Source organism: Clarias gariepinus, chromosome 2 (assembly GCF_024256425.1).
Source record: "Clarias gariepinus isolate MV-2021 ecotype Netherlands chromosome 2, CGAR_prim_01v2, whole genome shotgun sequence".
NCBI classification, from domain to species: domain Eukaryota; kingdom Metazoa; phylum Chordata; class Actinopteri; order Siluriformes; family Clariidae; genus Clarias; species Clarias gariepinus.
In genome coordinates, this window is record NC_071101.1 from 8,594,214 (window position 1) to 8,611,905 (window position 17,692).

The 17,692-nt window shown below is 39.1% G+C and overlaps 1 protein-coding gene across 2 annotated transcripts; it reads left to right on the top strand.

The window, feature by feature from the left end:
- The first annotated feature begins 880 nt into the window (after nucleotides 1-880).
- On the top strand, nucleotides 881-16,920 carry thrap3b (thyroid hormone receptor associated protein 3b). Of its 2 annotated transcripts, none has more exons than XM_053513698.1 (11): nucleotides 881-970; nucleotides 7,204-7,356; nucleotides 8,998-9,801; nucleotides 11,707-12,306; nucleotides 12,426-12,601; nucleotides 12,826-12,934; nucleotides 13,114-13,189; nucleotides 14,441-14,601; nucleotides 15,431-15,719; nucleotides 15,808-15,957; nucleotides 16,091-16,920. In XM_053513698.1, the coding sequence occupies exons 1-11, from the start codon at nucleotides 963-965 to the stop codon at nucleotides 16,343-16,345; spliced, it is 2,781 nt and encodes a 926-aa protein (XP_053369673.1). In that variant the 5' UTR covers nucleotides 881-962; the 3' UTR covers nucleotides 16,346-16,920. The 2 variants fall into 2 exon arrangements, with proteins under 2 accessions (XP_053369673.1, XP_053369682.1); XM_053513707.1 differs by lacking the exon at nucleotides 881-970 and adding an exon at nucleotides 3,967-4,264.
- The last annotated feature ends 772 nt before the right edge of the window (nucleotides 16,921-17,692 follow it).

Below are 17,692 nucleotides of genomic sequence, written 5' to 3' on the forward strand. Positions count from 1 at the left end.
TCAAATAGATTTCTGAGAAACAATGACATCTACTTAAACTGGGAAATGTGTTAGTTCTATGTAAAAAAGGTTGCCTTTATGGGATACATCATTGGTCCAGTAAGCGTACAAATGGACCATGAGTGAAGGAACTGGCATTATCAAGGGTTATCCCTGGGTCAGAAAAGCTGAGGCGAGATATTTTGTCCTGCCACATGAAACGAACAATAATTACAATGTCACAATGTTATTTCACAAGTGTTTTAAAAATCGTCACAATGTAACTTTTGTTAATATAATAAAAAATATTTCATCAGGATTCCATCCTTGTGCTTTTCTAGTTAAAAAAATAAAAAAATAAAAAACACCACAAGGATGCTATCTAAGATGTGCTTATAGTAGAGAACCCTAATGTCTGCCTTTTGCAACCGTCTCGTGATTTATACAAGATTCACATTTTGCCAGAGATATCTTCTTATCAGTTTGTGCTGTGGCTGAACTAATCAAAGTGGTAAAAGTAGACCAGCACTCTGTGTAGTGTTTACTCATGGTGTTTTATGTCAGATAAGTGATAGCTCGGTGCCAGTAAATTATATTACATTGCTGAATGACGGTGATAAATCATCTCAATCTAACTGCCAGGACATCACCATGCACCAGAAATCTTACAGACAGCTGTAATGTCACACAATCTGGACGTCTGTATATCCAGTGTGTATGGTGTTAGCCTTGTATGCCATGTCTGCAAGTGTGTGTGTGTGTGTATGTATAATAGTGGTGAAGGGACTTTTCCTGCACTATTTATAACACAGTGACTGCGCAAGAGCAGACCTCAAATCTCTACTACACACACTACACATCATTGGTAATTTTTTTTTTCCCATGGCTTGTTAAAGTTCACACCACTGGAGGAAATACATTAACCATTAACCCGCACAAGGAATGCAACATTTCGGTTTTGTCGTGTAAGAGATCAGACTGCTATGGAAAGGTAAGAAAATAAAAGCATGAGTGATAGTCATTGGGTTCTGTGCAAGGTTTTGTAGGCATATACTGGGATTAGGTGTGGATGTAAGGGAGGAGTGGAAAAAAACCTAGGTTGATTGATTGGCAAAGCAAAGAGCAGCACCTACACATCTGTCACCTGGTAAAAACAGCAGAAGGTTATATAGTATGTGAATAATAACAAGTCAGTGCATTTATTTAGACCATTGTATATCCATTATATAGTTTTCCTTTTTATAGGTTTATGATTTTATGTCTAAACTTATCATTATACAATTATTGAATAGTAGAATTTCTATTTCCACACACAGCATGATGTAGTTAAAGGGCACAGTTAAAAAGCATATTGTGTACTTTAACTTCATTTTCTTTTTTTCTTGTTATTAGGAATTTGTTTAACCAAAAAAATGCTGAATTTTTACTAAACCTGTTTTAGTCTTAAAGTCTTAGTTTTTTTTTAAATAATGCATTATATAGATCAAAAAATGAATAGACAGACAGACAGACAGACAGACAGATAGATAGATAGATAGATAGATAGATAGATAGATAGATAGATAGATAGATAGATAGATAGATAGACATATATATCCTGGAGATAAACGGATAATGCATTCGACTTATAGAGACCGAGAGACCGACAGACAGACAGATAGACAAATGGATAGATAATGCTTTTTATTTTTATAAATGAATAAATAAATACATTTAGACTGTTATAACCTCAAAAAAATTTTAAACAGTTGTTTATATATATCTGTTTTTCAAGCTTCTCTGATATTACAGTAATATTATTAATCAGAATCAGTCTCTCCATGTGGCTCTGCATGTTCAGCCATGTGCTGAGGGTTTTTAGCACAAGTTTAGTGACAGCACTCAGGGATTAGCAGCTGTCGCACTAAGACGACTGTAACAGGTGTGTGTTATGGAGATAGTATAGGTTTCACTGTGCCTGCAGTGGGGGGGTTTCAGAGGCCTGCAGGAAGTGTTGTCACACAGCAGTGTGCTTACACACCGTGTATGAATGCTCCTCTTCAGAAAGTGTCATCTCTCAGCTGTTTGCATGAGAACTTTACGCCTTGTGCTCGCCGATTTACATAACAGTGCACCATGTGTTGCATGTAGTGCATCATACTAAAAAAAATCTTTAAATAGGGTTTTGACATTATTATTTTTAGCTTATTATGGATGATTAAGCTTTTTGTGCTCCAACGGAGCAAACAAGAGACTTTTGAAGTTGTTAAGAAGATGCTGTGGTTGTGGTTGACACAGTGAATGAGTATGTCGCCAGAGATCTAAGCGACTTCGGAGAAGGACATTTTGTACTGTAGAAGAATAAATTACTAAATAAAAATGTTTTTCTGACCTGTTTAGCTTTTTTTCTGGTCTTCTGTCTGCAAAAAAACATAAATGCATATGGTGAACTACACTATGAATCTCCTACAGAAGCCAGGATAATTTGTGTTTAGAGTTATTGGAAGGTTTTATTTTCATACATCCATCAGCCTTGCTATAGTTTCTTAGTCAGTAGTTTTCGATGCCCTGCCTTGCACACCCTTGCAGTAAATTCTAGTTCCTCTGCAATTTTTGCTGTTTTATGCTAGTTGTGTATTTACTGTATAGTGTAAGCTTAATTAACAAAGCACAGTTCACATAAGTAACTTATCAGCCATCATTTTGAATGCTGTCCATGTGTAAAAAAAAAAAAAAAAAAAAAAAGGAAACTGCCTGTATGAGAAAAAAAAATGAAACTGTATATTTGATTATTAATGAACTGGATCCAAGAACGACAGTACAAAAGAAACATACAGGTGCATGTGTGCTATTTATACTGCACATGACATTTGATCATAAGTAGTAATTTTCATAACTAATTTTCCTACGTCTACTTAGGAAATACAAAGAAAATGTGTTTTGTCTTACTAAGCTGTGGTTATGACATGGTATTTCATTACAGTATTTTAATTTTCTAAGTTATTATTATGACTTAGCGTCTCTTTATGTCAACATAATATCTCGTCATTTTGACTTTTTTAAGTGATTGTTTTGACTTTCTAAGTTGCCGTGTTTGACTCGGTATCATGCTACTTTGATTTACTAATTTGTTATGACTTTGTATCTTGTTATGTCAATTTAGGCCTTTTGTTGTTATGGAATCTTGTTATTTTTAACATTTTAAGCTGTTATTTGGCTATAGGCATCACTCACCAGAGCCAATCAACGTGTTAGTTTATCGTGTACAGACAGAGTGTTGCAAAAGAAACAGAAACAAAAGCACAATAGAGCATGGCTTACTCCAGGAAAAGTGTCGGCAAATTGCCCGTAGTGTGTGAATGAGCATGTGAGTGTGTTTACAGTATGTGTGTGTGCGCCCTGTGATGGATTGGCACCCCGTGCAAGATGAACACCGCATCATGCCCTAGGTTTTCTGGGATAGGCTCTATGGCCTCGGCAGCTGGTATATGTGTGGATAAAGCAGTACAGATGATAAAAATGACAATGACCCCTCCTTTAGGGTATCAGTAATACATTTGTAAAACTTAAGTCAATCCCGGTCTTAATTTTTACAGAAATTCTAAAAATCATTTGGAATTTGGAGGTGGTGGTGGCTCAGTGTGTTACGGCTCCGAGTTACTAATAGAAAGGTTGCAGTTCGAGACCCCAAGTTGTTGCTGTTGGGCCCTTGGGCAAGGCACAAGTCTGTGCCAGAGGAGCCATAAAAACGGTGGCGCTGGCCCTTGTTCTGACACCTGTCTGTTAACAAAGCTGGTTTATGCAAAGAATGAGGATTTTAATTGTGTAGTAATGTATTGTATACGTAACGAATAAAGGCTGAACTTCCATAAAAGTCGTTTACTTCCTGTTGGCGTTTCGACAGACCTGGCAAGTCTATGCGGCGCCATTTTGGACACGTGTGAGTTGTGGAATTAAGGGGTGAAAGGGTGTGACATGGCAACCCTGCTGCTGCAGGAACAGGAAGGACGTTTGAGCGTCGCGCTCGTGCGCGTTATTTTACCCTGTGCAGGAGACGACATGGACCTGAGCTCTCCCGAATGGCCGCCGAGGGATTAGTCCCGGGCCTTATTCTCACTTAGGTTTCGTACATTTTGAAGAAAAATCACTCAAAACAACAACAACAGCAAAATAAAAAAAAACTCGGGTTTTTTTTTTTTTTTTTTTTAAGAGGAGACGAGCTAAAGCGGCTAGCTCGCTCGCTCTCGCGCGCTTGTGCAGCAATAACAGCGAATTGACCGTGCGCGCGCACGCCCTCGTTATACAGGTAAGAATTATAATCCCCTCATACTTTATTAAATATTATTGATTTATTTATTAATCGATTAAGTGTTAAATCTAAAAAAAAGAGGATTATTTTCATGTTTTATTTACACGTCGATGGTTTACATCGCTGCGTCGTCGAACCCCTAGTTAGCTTAGCGACGAAGCTACACCGTAATAGCATTAGCTAGCTGTTTTCATGCTAGCTGGTGATCTAATGTTAGCAAAACTAGCAGCGCGATTAACGTACAGTTAATCGAAATAATGTGCAAAACTGAGCGTAAATATCACTTATAAATGATGGTAATTGTTTTAGACGTTTATTTAACAATTTAAAAAACCTGCTTTTATTTCATTCGATTTTTATTTGCACATAAAAGTACAATTCTAACTATTTAGCTTTTTTATATTTATTTCCAACACCGTATTAGTATGCTTTAAAAACAACTCATACTATGTACTTTTTATCTTTAATCTTTGTCTAGTAGTCTTGACAGGAAGCTTGTTTAAGATCTGATCTTATTGATAAAGTGTTGATCTGTGTCACTGTGAGTGGTATAATAAAAATCCCAAGCTAGATATGGGAGGAGATGGAGTTCATATTGGTGAAAATGTGTCGATATTAGGGGGAAATGGTATCAGATGGCAGACTTTGGTGAAAAGATATCGGTTATTAGGAAGTAGAGCAGGTGTCCTAGACACCAGGCTAAAAGATATCGGACGTTGGTGACAAGGTGTGTCGGATATCTGTGAAAAGGTGTGTCACATACTGGGGAAAAAAGGTATTGGACGTCTGTGAAAAGGGATAAACGGTATCTGACGTTGGCGAAAAAAGTCGGATATCTGGAGCGAAAAGGTACCAGACATTGGTGAAAATGCATTTAAAATATAAAGGTAAAGTGATTGGACATGGGCAGAATCTACTGGGTGTCGGATGTTGTCAGAAGGTCTGGATGTTGGCGGTAATACCTGAAAATATAAATATATTTGTTTTATATATATATATACACAACAAATGTAATGTTTATGCATGTATTCGATAATGCGTCTGTGTGTAAATGCTGTGTTGGAATTAGACACGTAATTTAAAAGTTTAGTCATTAGTAATTTTTTAATAATGTAAACCCAAAGAATACTTTACAGCATCTTAAATAATATGACCGTAGATTATATAACTGTGTTTAATATAATGGCTTATATTTCTGTGTATTTATGAAACAACCTTAAACATTGTAATGTAAAAGTTAAATGTAATATAAATGTATTTTGTTCTTAAGTTTCAATTACAGAACTTGAAAATAGTTTTCGTGTTTAAGGCTTATTAAAGACCATAACACATTAGAGTAGAGAGAGTATTAATGAAGATGAAGTTTGTGAGCTCTGACGGTGTTGATTAAATGTGGGTGTAACAGTGTGGTGATGTGAAGTGATAGGTTCTTCTCACATTTCTAAGCAAACATACCCTAGTGAATGTGTGTGTGTGTTTAAATAGTTATGATCGTTGTATTAAAGCAGCAGTTTCTTTAGTCGCTTCTCTTGCACTGTTGGACGTCATTTGCTTAAAACATCTGTGAAGACAAAAATGACTGTGCTGTTTATGTATGGCTGTTTTAGGACAGTTTTGCAGACACCAAGTGCATTTGCCTTTTTATAGTGAAACTTTAGCGTGAACTCGAGTTCTTGCTTTTCTTTTTTTTTTCTTCATTAAACATGATTGAGCTTTCTACTTATTCTTATAGGTACTTATTAAAAAAAAGCTCAAATGTAAAGTTGGGAAGGAAAACTTGCACCAAAAAAACACTAACCTAAGAGAATGTGATCGTTCTTTTTCATATCGTCAGTCTGTGTAAACTGTTGTTTACAGTTTTACCTTTTGTTTGTTTAATCTTTTTAATTCTTGCAAATATTTAGACAGAGGAAGCCGTTCATTAAGATCATGTATCAGTTTGGACATGGCGTTGAACTTCAAGAGCTAATAAACCAAAACATTTTTTAAATCAACATTAAGTGTCTTTTATATGTAAACAAAGATTTTCAGATCTGAATCCCAGTACACTTTTTTCTCTCTTTTTTTTTTCTTTCTCTGTGATATCTGATTCACAATTGTATGCTGATTTAGTTTATAATTATTAGCCTTGATGAAAGTAATAAGATTATGGATAGATGCATAAATTATTGATACTGAAGGGGATTGCAGATTCCATGCTGTTTTCAGGGTGGCTTGTTTGAGTTTCAGGGATATCTGATGTGGGGGGTAGGGTGGGGATAAAGATTAACTCTGGTTAAGAGATTAGACTTTGGGTCTTATCGATCTGTTCAGGGTATGCGGGCAAGCAGTATTTGTCGTCGTTCCGTCTATACTTGTTTGTTTTTCCCGTTTGCCGGACGAACGAAAGATATTGCGTGCACACTTGTCGTTTTATTATTATTTTTTTTAACTAGAGTCTTCAAAGGTAGGTAAATAAATAAGTAATTAATTTTATTTATTTTTATGAACTCTTTATGGTGTAGTTGAGTGATATCGGCCTTATAGAGGGTAAGAGAAGCCAGGGTTAGTTTTGCACACATCACGTTTGCGTGTGTAAACTTTGCAAAAGTCTAAAGTTTTTTACCATAAGGAAAAGCGTTGACTTGATTTAATGTGTGTTAGTTTGTGAATCCAAGGCTGTCTTTATGTAACCTCTGTCTCAAAGTCCAGGCTGTCTGTCTCTCTCTGTCTCTCTCTCTCTCTCTGATACTAAGTATTATCACAATGATTGTAAAATACATAGTATTCTCTCTGGCAGTGTGTTTATTCTGACAGTTACCTTTATTTGAATAAACACCCCCACCCCCTGAGCTGCCTCCAGTATTAATTCTCGTCTCTCTCTTTGTTAACCTCGCCCTTTCTCTCTCTCTCTCTCTCTCTCTCTCTCTCTCTCTCTCTCCCCCCTCCTTCTCCAGTTTTGAAGAAGACACAATTTGCAAAATGTCCAAGGCGCTGAATTCTCCTTCTCACTCTCGGTCCAGATCGAGGTCCCGGTCTCGCTCGAGGTCGTATTCTCGATCTCGTTCCAGCAGCCGCTCACGCTCGAGGTCCAGGAAGCATCGCTACAGGTAACACTGTGGTCCTCCTAAACTGCACCGGAGACGGGAAGGACGTCTCTTTCCCAGTTGTGCTTGTTCTGCTTCGTTTTTTCTTACCAAATATTTTTCATTCAAAAAATAGCACATCTCTAATATCATAGAAATTGTTTTTCCAAGCCCATACACCATTTTGTTTACCAAGTCTACAGCTTTGTTCCTATAGGTCCCTTTTTGCCGCCATTTGTTTGTTGTCGATGAGTTGCGGGGTTATACTTTTTCTTAGAGAGTTTAACGTTTTCTGTTAAAAATACCAAGCGTACATTTTGTTTCTTGACTGGGTGTATATTATTATTGAGGCAAGGTTTCTCATCTCACATCGGAACATTTTATCCATATGATTGCTGAGCATAAGACAAATTTTTAGGGACATTGTCTGAGTTTGTGTTGAGAAAAATAGAGTAGGTGTATGCTGCCCTCAAGTGGTAAGTGCTATAACTTACCCTACTCCTAGTTAGTCCTTAGACGTTCTTCATGGCTTATTTATTACAGACGCGACTAATAACTCAATAAAATGCCATTATAATTATTATTTTTTATTTTTTGCATATTGTTTGATTTCTTGTTTGATCTAGCAGATCCACAGAAATCTAAAGGTAGATTTAAATTGTTAATGAGAGAGCCAGAGGTGACCTTAGGAAGCAAAGTTTTACCAAAACAGCATGAAGATACCCTAAAAGCCACCAGACCTGAAGGTGAACCACCCCCTTCAACTAGTTTATATGTTTTTACTATTGTACATGTCTTATACTTTATTATAAAACTGAATGATACTAAAGAGTCTTATGGATGTTTACAATGCAGTACATGGTACTGGTCATAGCAACTTCTAAGTTGTTGATGTGGTGTTTAGTCTCAGCAGCAGGAACAGAGTCTCAAGTGAAGGAAACTCCAACAGAAGTAGTGTCTGGATTAGAGTGAGTGAAGAAAGGGAGGGATGGGAGAAAGGGAGGGATGGGAGAAAGGGAGGGATGGGAGAAAGGGAGGGATGGGAGAGGGAGAAAGAAATGAATGCTTACACTTACTTTACATTAGTCTCAAGTAAAAGAAACTCCAACAGAAGTAGTGTCTTTGTTAACAATGGGATAAGTGGGATAAATAGTTCCGATTTAGCTAATTAAAAAATCTGATCACTAATTGGTAGATTTATAGTACAGGCAGTCCCCAAATTACGAACTGCGTCCTGGGTTTTAAAGTTTCGTGTCGTGACATGTCCTACCATCGGCATGGCCACAAAACCCCTCAGATCTGCCCCTTTACCCAAGAGAAACGTATTATTGATATGTTAAATAGGCTAAATAGTTCATAAGGGTTTCAATCACTAATTGGGAGATTTGTAGTATAAAACTCTTCCCTTGCTGTAGTGTTTATTGTTCTAGGTACTAATAAACAGCCTGCACCTTTAATCACAGGAAAAGTGTTATAACAGAGAAAACAGAGGTCACTTGTCTAATGGAGAGGCTAAGCATCCGATTCTTACTAACCTGCATGATTGCTAACTAACTCATCTTGCTTCATTACTTCCATCTGTCTTGTGCTCTTTCTCTCTCTCTCTCTCTCTCTCTCTCTCTCTCTCTCAAAACTTTTACCGTGTTTTTTCTTTTCATCCCCTAGCTCTAGATCCCGCTCCCGTTCCCATAGTCGTGACAGAGACAGAGACAGAGACAGAAACTACCCATCAAGAGATTTTCAGGGCAACCGGGGTTACAATCGAGGATTCCGTGGCTACCGGAGACCCTTCTATTACAATCGTGGCCGGGGTCGTGGTTACTACCCACGTGGCTACCACAGAGGAGGCGGCGGCGGTGGTGGTGGAGGGGGCGGTTATGGTTATCGCGCCAACAACTGGCACGGCGGCGGGGGCCACCGTGACCAACAGCAATCCCATGAGCACCACAGCCCCAAAAGAGGGCGCTCTCACTCCCGCACGCCCCGCAAGCGCTCCAGGAGCCGCAGCCGCTCCCACTATTCCGGCAAGTCCTCTTCTCGATCACGTCACTCTAGCTCGTCCTCTCGATCCCCGTCCCCACGACGACGCACCTCTGGGAAAGCTCCCTCAAAGGATTCAAAGAGCAAGAGCTCACCAAACGAAGAAAAACGCAACAGCAAGGAAACCGAGCCCAAATCTTCTGCGGCAGTCACCGAGGAGCTGCCCAGCAAATGGGAGAGCCTGAGCGACTACACCACTAGTCCTAAAACCTCCAATCCGGAGCCAACGGCTTCACAGGGGACCCAGCCTGAGATCAAAGTGTCCCTTCCTGGAGCCGCAGGTAACGGTGCTGCTGTTTGGAGAAGCATCAGTGGTCCTGAAACCAAGAGTCCTCCAAAGTCAGCAACATCAGCATCTGGTTTTGGATTTTTCTCGAAGGAAGACATGAAGGCAGGAGAGAAAGCGGCTATTTCCACAGCGTTTAAAAAGTATGTCATGTTTCCTGTTTTTTTTTTTTTTTTTTTTTTTTTATTTTTTTTAGATTTGCAGTCGTTGCAAATTTCTTTATTAATTTTTTTTTTAAACCAACATCCCTCTCTTTTTGTTTCTTTCGCTCAGTATTTGATTTATAATCACTCTTTCAAATGTGTTTAGTCTGTGCACAGCAAACAAAGCTCCTTGGAAGAAAAAAGGTTAAAATGGAAGTCAACTCATTTCAAACGCAAATAAAATACCAAACCAAATCATGCTGGCTGTTGCCCTGTGCAATGATGTTGTTTGCAATCCCATAATTTAGGAGATAAAGCTTAGCTGATGTAAGTATATTTCCTAAAAAGAGTCCTGGTCAGTCATGTCTGCTGTGGTGCAGTTTTTAGTGCTCAATGTGTGCTTGTGATGAGTTGTTATTGACATTTCTTTGGTTAATATACTTACGAGTAGCCTCATGGTAGAGCTGGGCGATAATCAAATTATAAATCCACCAGTTTTTATTTCATTTATATGTATTTAACCTTTAAATCCTTAACCAGATTAAATGAATTTTTGGATTCTAAAAAAAAAAAATAGTTATATATATATATATATATATATATATCATTTTTTATATATATATATATATATATATATATATATATAGTAACTAATATATTTTCAGAACTGGGTTCTGTAGGAAAGGAGGAATTAGACCAAGGAATTTGAAGAATAATGCCTGGACCAGGAAGTAAGGAGATTACAGGGAGTAAGATAAAAGAAATAAGATGATTAAAGAACTTGTAGTAAAAGCCAGAAGAATCAAGGAGTTGTACTTTAAGTAGGAACTTGATCAAGGGCGTATTAAGATTAAGGAACTCATGCTAGAAACCTAAAAAATCAGAGCAAAGAATTTTAAAAAGAGCAGATGGAGGGGGGGGGTGGTTCGATCCCGTTATCATTAAAATCAGTTTGTGTGGCAATTTGTGTATTTATTATTATTTTTTTATTATTATTTATTGCCAATCCTCTGTACTCCTCCAGGTGGAGTACCTCCAACTCTAATCTGTTCGGGCGTGATTTTAACATAATCCGAAAAGAAATTCATATTGAATCCGGACATTCATTTACAAATTCATAATACAAATCATATCGGCACTAGATAATAAGCTCGATAATATAATATATCGTGTGACTCCAATACCTAATAAATAGGATGATGTATCTTGTTTCATTCAATTTAGGGATCTCGATTCGATACGTCAGTGTACCAAGCAATAAATGTAATAGTAACCGATAAAGCCTTAATCTACTGCTTACGTTAATAATGTCACAATGTTTCAACTTGATCAAGGTTAAGTAACAACAACTTATTAAAATTTATACCATTATATATAAATATATTTTTCCTAAGCGGAAAAACTTTAGCATGCTGCTCAATTATCAACATCGGAAATAACCAGTGGATTTCAACAGCATCAATAATCTTATATCCTTTATGATGCTCTGTCTTAATCCTTAATTATAGACAAGAATTCATATTTACGAGAAGTGATGAGAGCGTGATAATGCAGCTAGCTTAAAAAAAAAACCCTGAGCTTTACACCCTTGAGCTTTACACTAATACACCAGTTACTGTTTCCCCATGTTTAATTTCGCTCCATTCCTCCAAAAAGCTTTTGTTTTGTTAAGATAGGCAATTGCACAAACTCGGTCAACGGAAAGTTTATTATTAAATAATGCGCTTCTCCAATGTGTTGAATAATAAATTAACGAATTGATTTGTCCTCCAGGTATTTTTGTTTAAATATAAAGTGTAATATTTTTCCCTTATCGCTCAGCTCTACTTATAGTTTCAGAGAATTTTAACGGTCCTTTTTAACTGAGAAACATGTGAAAGAATCATTCTTGACCATTTGCTACAGGTTTCTGGCAGAGAAGAAAAAGCCCTCATCCGACTGGGATGACAATCAGGGTGAAGAGGCGAACACCAGCGATGCCGAAAAAGAGAAGAGCAACCGCAAACAAAAAGGCGCTTTCGAACTGGACCCGGTTTACGCCGAGACAAAGGCCGATAAAGGACTTCCGTTTCTGGACGAGGTGGAAGAGGAGTACTCGAAGAGCCTGAGAGAGAAAAAAAACATGGAGGATCCCAAGTACAAGGCTAAACTTGCTCTGTCCGGCAGGGAACTGTTTGAAGAGCGCTTCGGAAAGTGGGACGATGACTACGCGGCCAACAAAGATGCGTCGCAAAGGGATGAGGAAATGGAGGAGGAGGAACACGTGATGGAGGAGCTTTACCGTAGCCGTAAACAGGCGGCACGCAAAGAAGAGAAAGCCACAAAGAAGAAGGAGAAGAAGAAGAACCGCGTGAGTCCGGCATCTCCTTCGCCGTCCAGAAGCACGGAGCGTGGCAAGCCCTTGTTTCCTGCAGCCAGAGAGTCATCACCTCCCTCCAGACCTTCGAAAAAAAAAGAGCCTGAATTTAATTTTAGTTTGAAAACGTTTAACGATGAGGCAGAGAGGTAATTAACGACAATAATGGACCGTTTCCTAAATCGTTCATCTAACTAGCATTGATGTATGATGTATTTAAAGTATTTTTTCCTTTGTGTGTGGTTCTTTTTATTTTTCTCATTTTTAGCTCCTCCGGTGCTTTAGCCAAAGAAAGACGTTTGTCTCAGGATCTAATATACCCTGTAAAGAAAGAGCACGAGGAGTTCCGCTCCATTTTCCAGCACATTCAGGCGGCTCAGCTTCGCCGTAGTCCGTCTGAGCTGTTCGCTCAACACATAGTCACTATCGTCCATCACATCAAAGGTAACTCCTTAAATTAAAAAAAAACACATTATCTTGTACAAAAGGTTGCTGTTTTTTTTTTTTTTTTTTTGCGTTAATACCCTGATCCCGAAGGTCTGGAGTTCCTCAGGGTTTCATTTTGGGCCCATTTTCATGTGCGTATGAATGAATTTGTTTGGGGTTTATTTTTTATATCATGTGGTGATGAATTTTTCTTTTTTTTATGTTTTTATTTCTATTTATAGCTCAGCACTTTCGCTCGTCCGGGATGTCTCTGAACGAGCGATTCGGGATGTACCAAAGAAAAGCCGCACAGGTGGAAATGAGGCAGAGGAAGAGTCCTGAAATCCACAGGTATTAAAATCCTCAGCAGAAGTCTGCTCAGACGTCCGATCATCCATTTACCGTAACCCTTTTGTAATCCCAATTCAGTATGTTAAATATTAATGAACGAATACGCAAGTTCCATCATGTCCTGATGTTTGTGTTTTGTTTTCTTTTTTGTTTGTTTTTGTCCGTTTCTGTCCCTGCAGGAGAATTGATGTGTCTCCCAGTGCTTTTAAGAAGCACTTTCGTCTGTTTGAGGATGTGGAAGAGAGCGAATACAAGGTGATCGAGCGTTTTCAAAAACAAAACTCTGAACATTCCAGCGCAGTTTGTGTGCCAGCTGTGAAAGAGCAATGTGCTTTCTCCCCCCCGACCCTCCCTCTTTTAAAGGAGGTGCGATAAATTCTAAATACACAAGAAACCCCGTCCGAGTTCCTCTCATAAACCTTACGCCCTCCTATGTGTCCTCCCTTCCCCCCCTTTCTGCAAAGCAGCTTTTCTGATATGATTATTCGTTTGGGCAAACAGACAAAAAAGCAAAAACAAAAAAGGCTAATCAGAAAGGAAGTGACTATTGAGAGATGGTGTTGTCCAAGCCTTTCAGTGGACATCTAAACCCGAAGACATAGTAAGTATTTTCTCCATGGACGTGCATTAGAACACGTTGAGGGCTCTGTACTAATCACCATGGGAAAAGCATGGAGCATGCTGCTTTCCCATGAGATCTGTGCGCTCTTCTGTTCTTGCCGTCGTGTTAAAACTTAAAAAATTGGCCTTTTTTTCCATAACGTTCTTTATTACCGTTTGATGATTAGAAATGCTGTTTATTCTGCCGATGGCGAAGGCCACTCGTGCTCATATCGATCTGTAATCCTTCAGAGACTGCCAGAACCAGGAAGAGGCACTTTGTCTAGTGCCTCTTTAGTCTTATAACTATCTAATAAACCTTTTTATCCTTTGAAAGGTGAGCTTTAGTAGCTGACGTGTAAATTTGCCTTCAATCTGGACCATTCAAGCCTTATTTCTTAAAAAAAAAAAAGAAAGAAAAAAAGATAGCTGGTAACTTCAGTGCAAAACATCCATAAACAGGCACTCTTGACCGATCTGTTAATATTTTAAGAAAAGTTAATTGAGATCATAAAGATGGATATTAGATTCTTTTAAGCCTCTGGAGGATTAAAGATCTCCGCCAGCACCATGGTGCAGGATTATAGACCTTAATTGAGCAGTGCAGTATTAATGTTTACAGTAGGTGGCGCACCTCTACTGAAGAATAGAGGCCTATATATGTATATAGTGTCTGTTGTGTTAGGCTTAATGTTTAACTTTTCTTTGCACATTGTGGGATTCTTAAGTTACCAAAAAAACCTGCTTGGATGTTTATTATTCTTATTTATACAAGACTGTAATGTATGTTTAATTTTTTTTTATTCTAAACAGGACTGTTATTTAGTTACATAATGTGTTTTTTGGTGTGCCGATGGAAAGAGCGGCGTGTATTAATTTTAAAGTGCGTCGGTCATGTCTCTGCAGGATTACGCTAAAAAATATGAAGGAGATTCGATGGACCTGCGTTTGGATATTGAACGACGTAAAAAATACCCCAAACGCGAAGGGGGCAAGGGCTCAGCGGGGTCTCGCACACCAAGCCGAGAGCTCTCTCCTGACAAATCCTCCAAACACAAGAAGTCCAAGTAAGTCCTACAGACAGAGGACGGTGTGCACGTGTCACATTTTAAAGAAGTTACAATGATTTTACCATAACAGATTTTACACTGTATATATAAAAAGACAATTATTTACTATTTATTCTACTGTATTTTCCGGACTATCGGAATGTTAGTTGCTATTAGCTATAAATAAAAAATCACAATACCTAGGTGCTGATTTAATTTGTATTGTGATTCTGTAAGTATCACATGATGTATCGCAGCCCTAAAACTGTGATCTTCAGAGTGGCTGGAGTTACGTCATCCCTTTAGGGATTATAACAGGGACGGACTTGCAGGCTTTGATTTTGTCTTTTTTCATCATCGCCTCATCTATCCTCCCTTCCTCGTTCACGGTCACGGCAATGAAGCATGGAAAGACGGCTTTAAGCATCATCGTATGTATAAAAATGGGCATAAGTGGCAATTTCTTGCTTTATGTACTACATTTTCAATTGAGTCACCAAGAGCGCCATCTAGTGACCAGATGGCAGCAAATTCACACATGTATCCGTGATAAGATGCAAGTCGATTCACATTATACGTTTCCAGGTGACTTTACAAAAAAAAAAAAAAAAGTGTGACTTATAGTCCGGAAAATATGGTAATTGTGTGTCTAGTTTGTTTTGTAATTGTATAAATATTAACAAAATCTATTCATTATCTGGAGCATTTACAAAATGTATTTAGCAAGCTGTTGCTGTCCCGCTTTTTTTATTATTATATAAATCTCTAAACTTATAGGATAAGTGCAAAGTGTGCAGGTTATAAACTGTGTGTATTTTTCTTTTCGTTTTTTTCTTTTTAATTGAAGAAAAAGCAAGAAGAAGCGCGAGCGCTCTCCTTCCTCCTCATCCTCCTCTTCCTCTCGCTCGCCCCACGCGTACCGATCCAGAGAGTACCACGGCGAGGACATGGAGAACATGGAGAAAGGGGGCTTTGATAAGTCCCGCCTAGGGCCGCGGGAATACCCCCGCGACTACGAGGGCGGTCCGATGGAAAGGGGAGGGGGATACGAGAGAGGAAGAGGAGGTTACGAGCGCGGAGGAGGATTCGACCGGATGGGATACGATAGAGGACGCGGGGGATACGACCGGGGATTTGTAAGTCCCGAGATGTAACGGATGTGACCGTTTATCTCGCAATGTTATTACGCAATATGTAAACACAATGCACTTTTGCTTTTCGCAGCCTAGAATGAGAGGCAGGGGCTGGAACAGAGGAAATTACCCCAACAACAATAACAACGGGAATCCTGCTAATAACATGGGCGCTCCCCCACACCCCCAGGATGAGGAGTGGGACCCTGAGTACACCCCAAAAAGCAGGAAGTACTACCAGGTACTTAGTCTTTACACACACACACACACACACACACACACACACACACACACACACACACACACACACACATATGCTTTAACCTTTCAGCTCATCTTCATTGTAACTGATTTCCATCCGACGGTCTGTGCAGCACGACGACCGTGACCGCGAGGGAGAGATGAAGTGGCCGGACGGTCGCGGCCGTGGGCGGGGCATGTACCCGCGCAACAGGGGCTCCTTCACCCTGCGCAGAGGCGCCAGCACCGGCGGGAGCAGCGCCAGCCCCAAGTGGACCCACGACATGTTCCAGGGAGCCACGGAGGAGGGCGAGCTCCCTGATGACGGATCCGAGCACGGCGGCAAAGACGACGAGAAAGCGCCCGAAAGCTCCGCCTCTAAAGCTTAGACCACACCCACTTGTTTGTGTGTGTTTTATTTTTATTTTTTTCATTAATTAATTGATCACTGCAGTCCCCCAAACACAGGTGTGTGTTATTCAGACGGAGTGTATCGCACTGTTTCTGCTGAGTCACTGCTCAGTCTCACTGCTAGAACTAAATGCTTTCTGGGTACTTTTATTTTTTTTATTTTGTCATTTTAGCTTCTGTTTACGTTATAAGCCTAACTGGAATTAATCCTGCTGTCTGCGTGTATGTCACTTTTTTTTTTTTTTTTTTTTTGTTAAGTGCAATGGAGATGCACACTTGTGCCTTAGAGACGGGAACTGCAGTGAAGTAAGAGAGTGTGTGTGTGTGTGTGTTCCCCCTTCTTTCTGTTTCGTAGCCCCTGTCCTAGTCGTTGGTGTGTTGTACAGATCTCAGACTTTATTTTAACCCTGTCTCGTCCATCCCTGTTGACTTTAATCACCGAGCTGTTTCCCAACGGAACGGTTCCACTGTGTATTTTTAATGACGATCTGTGATTAAAAAAAGGCGACAAAACAGGAAAAAGTTTAGTGGGATTCTTTTTTTTTTTTTTGGGACCCTGAATTAAATTTTTTTTTTCCTTTTTCCATTGTTCATTCTTGCTTCAAAGGGACAAATGAGATGACTGTAATTGCTTATAGATGTTTTTTTTTTTTTTTAATGGATGTAACAAAAAAAGAGAGAGAGAGGGGTTGGGAGTCCCGAAAGGTTTTAGTCAGATTAAACAAGGAAAAAGAGTAATTTTTCTGTGAAGGGTATTGTGGAAACGTTCTTTGTATGCAAAAACACAAAATTGATCGATTTTAGCCAGACTCTTATCACGCTATAGCTTCTACACTGTTTGTATAATTATAGACGAGCCATAATAACAATAATAATAATAATAATCCTAATAATAATCTTAGTAAATCAGTGATTGACTTTTCAGCTCTGCTTTCTATTTCCCCCTCCCTTTTCATTTGCAGTGATACATTTATAAAGCTGTTTTTGTTACGTTTATACTGTTCAGGCAATGCTCTCGTATCTGTCTTACCTCGTTTCCGATTCAATAAAAAAAAAAAATAATGAAAAAAAACCTCTTCCTCAGTTTGTTTTAAAGAGCCGTGTTTGTGGCTGACTCGAGCCTGCTGCTCTGTCTGCAGCTGGAAGCCATTATGTGCAGAATGTCATGGGAACGGGTCAGCTCTAATCTCTGAACTTAAGACACACTTCGATAGCATCTGTGCTAATGTGCCGAGTTGTGACAGCTGGACCGAAGCTGCTGGGCCTCTTAAGCAAGAAGGAAAAAAAAATAGGGGTTTGGGGTGAACAACTTTTTCAGAAAATTT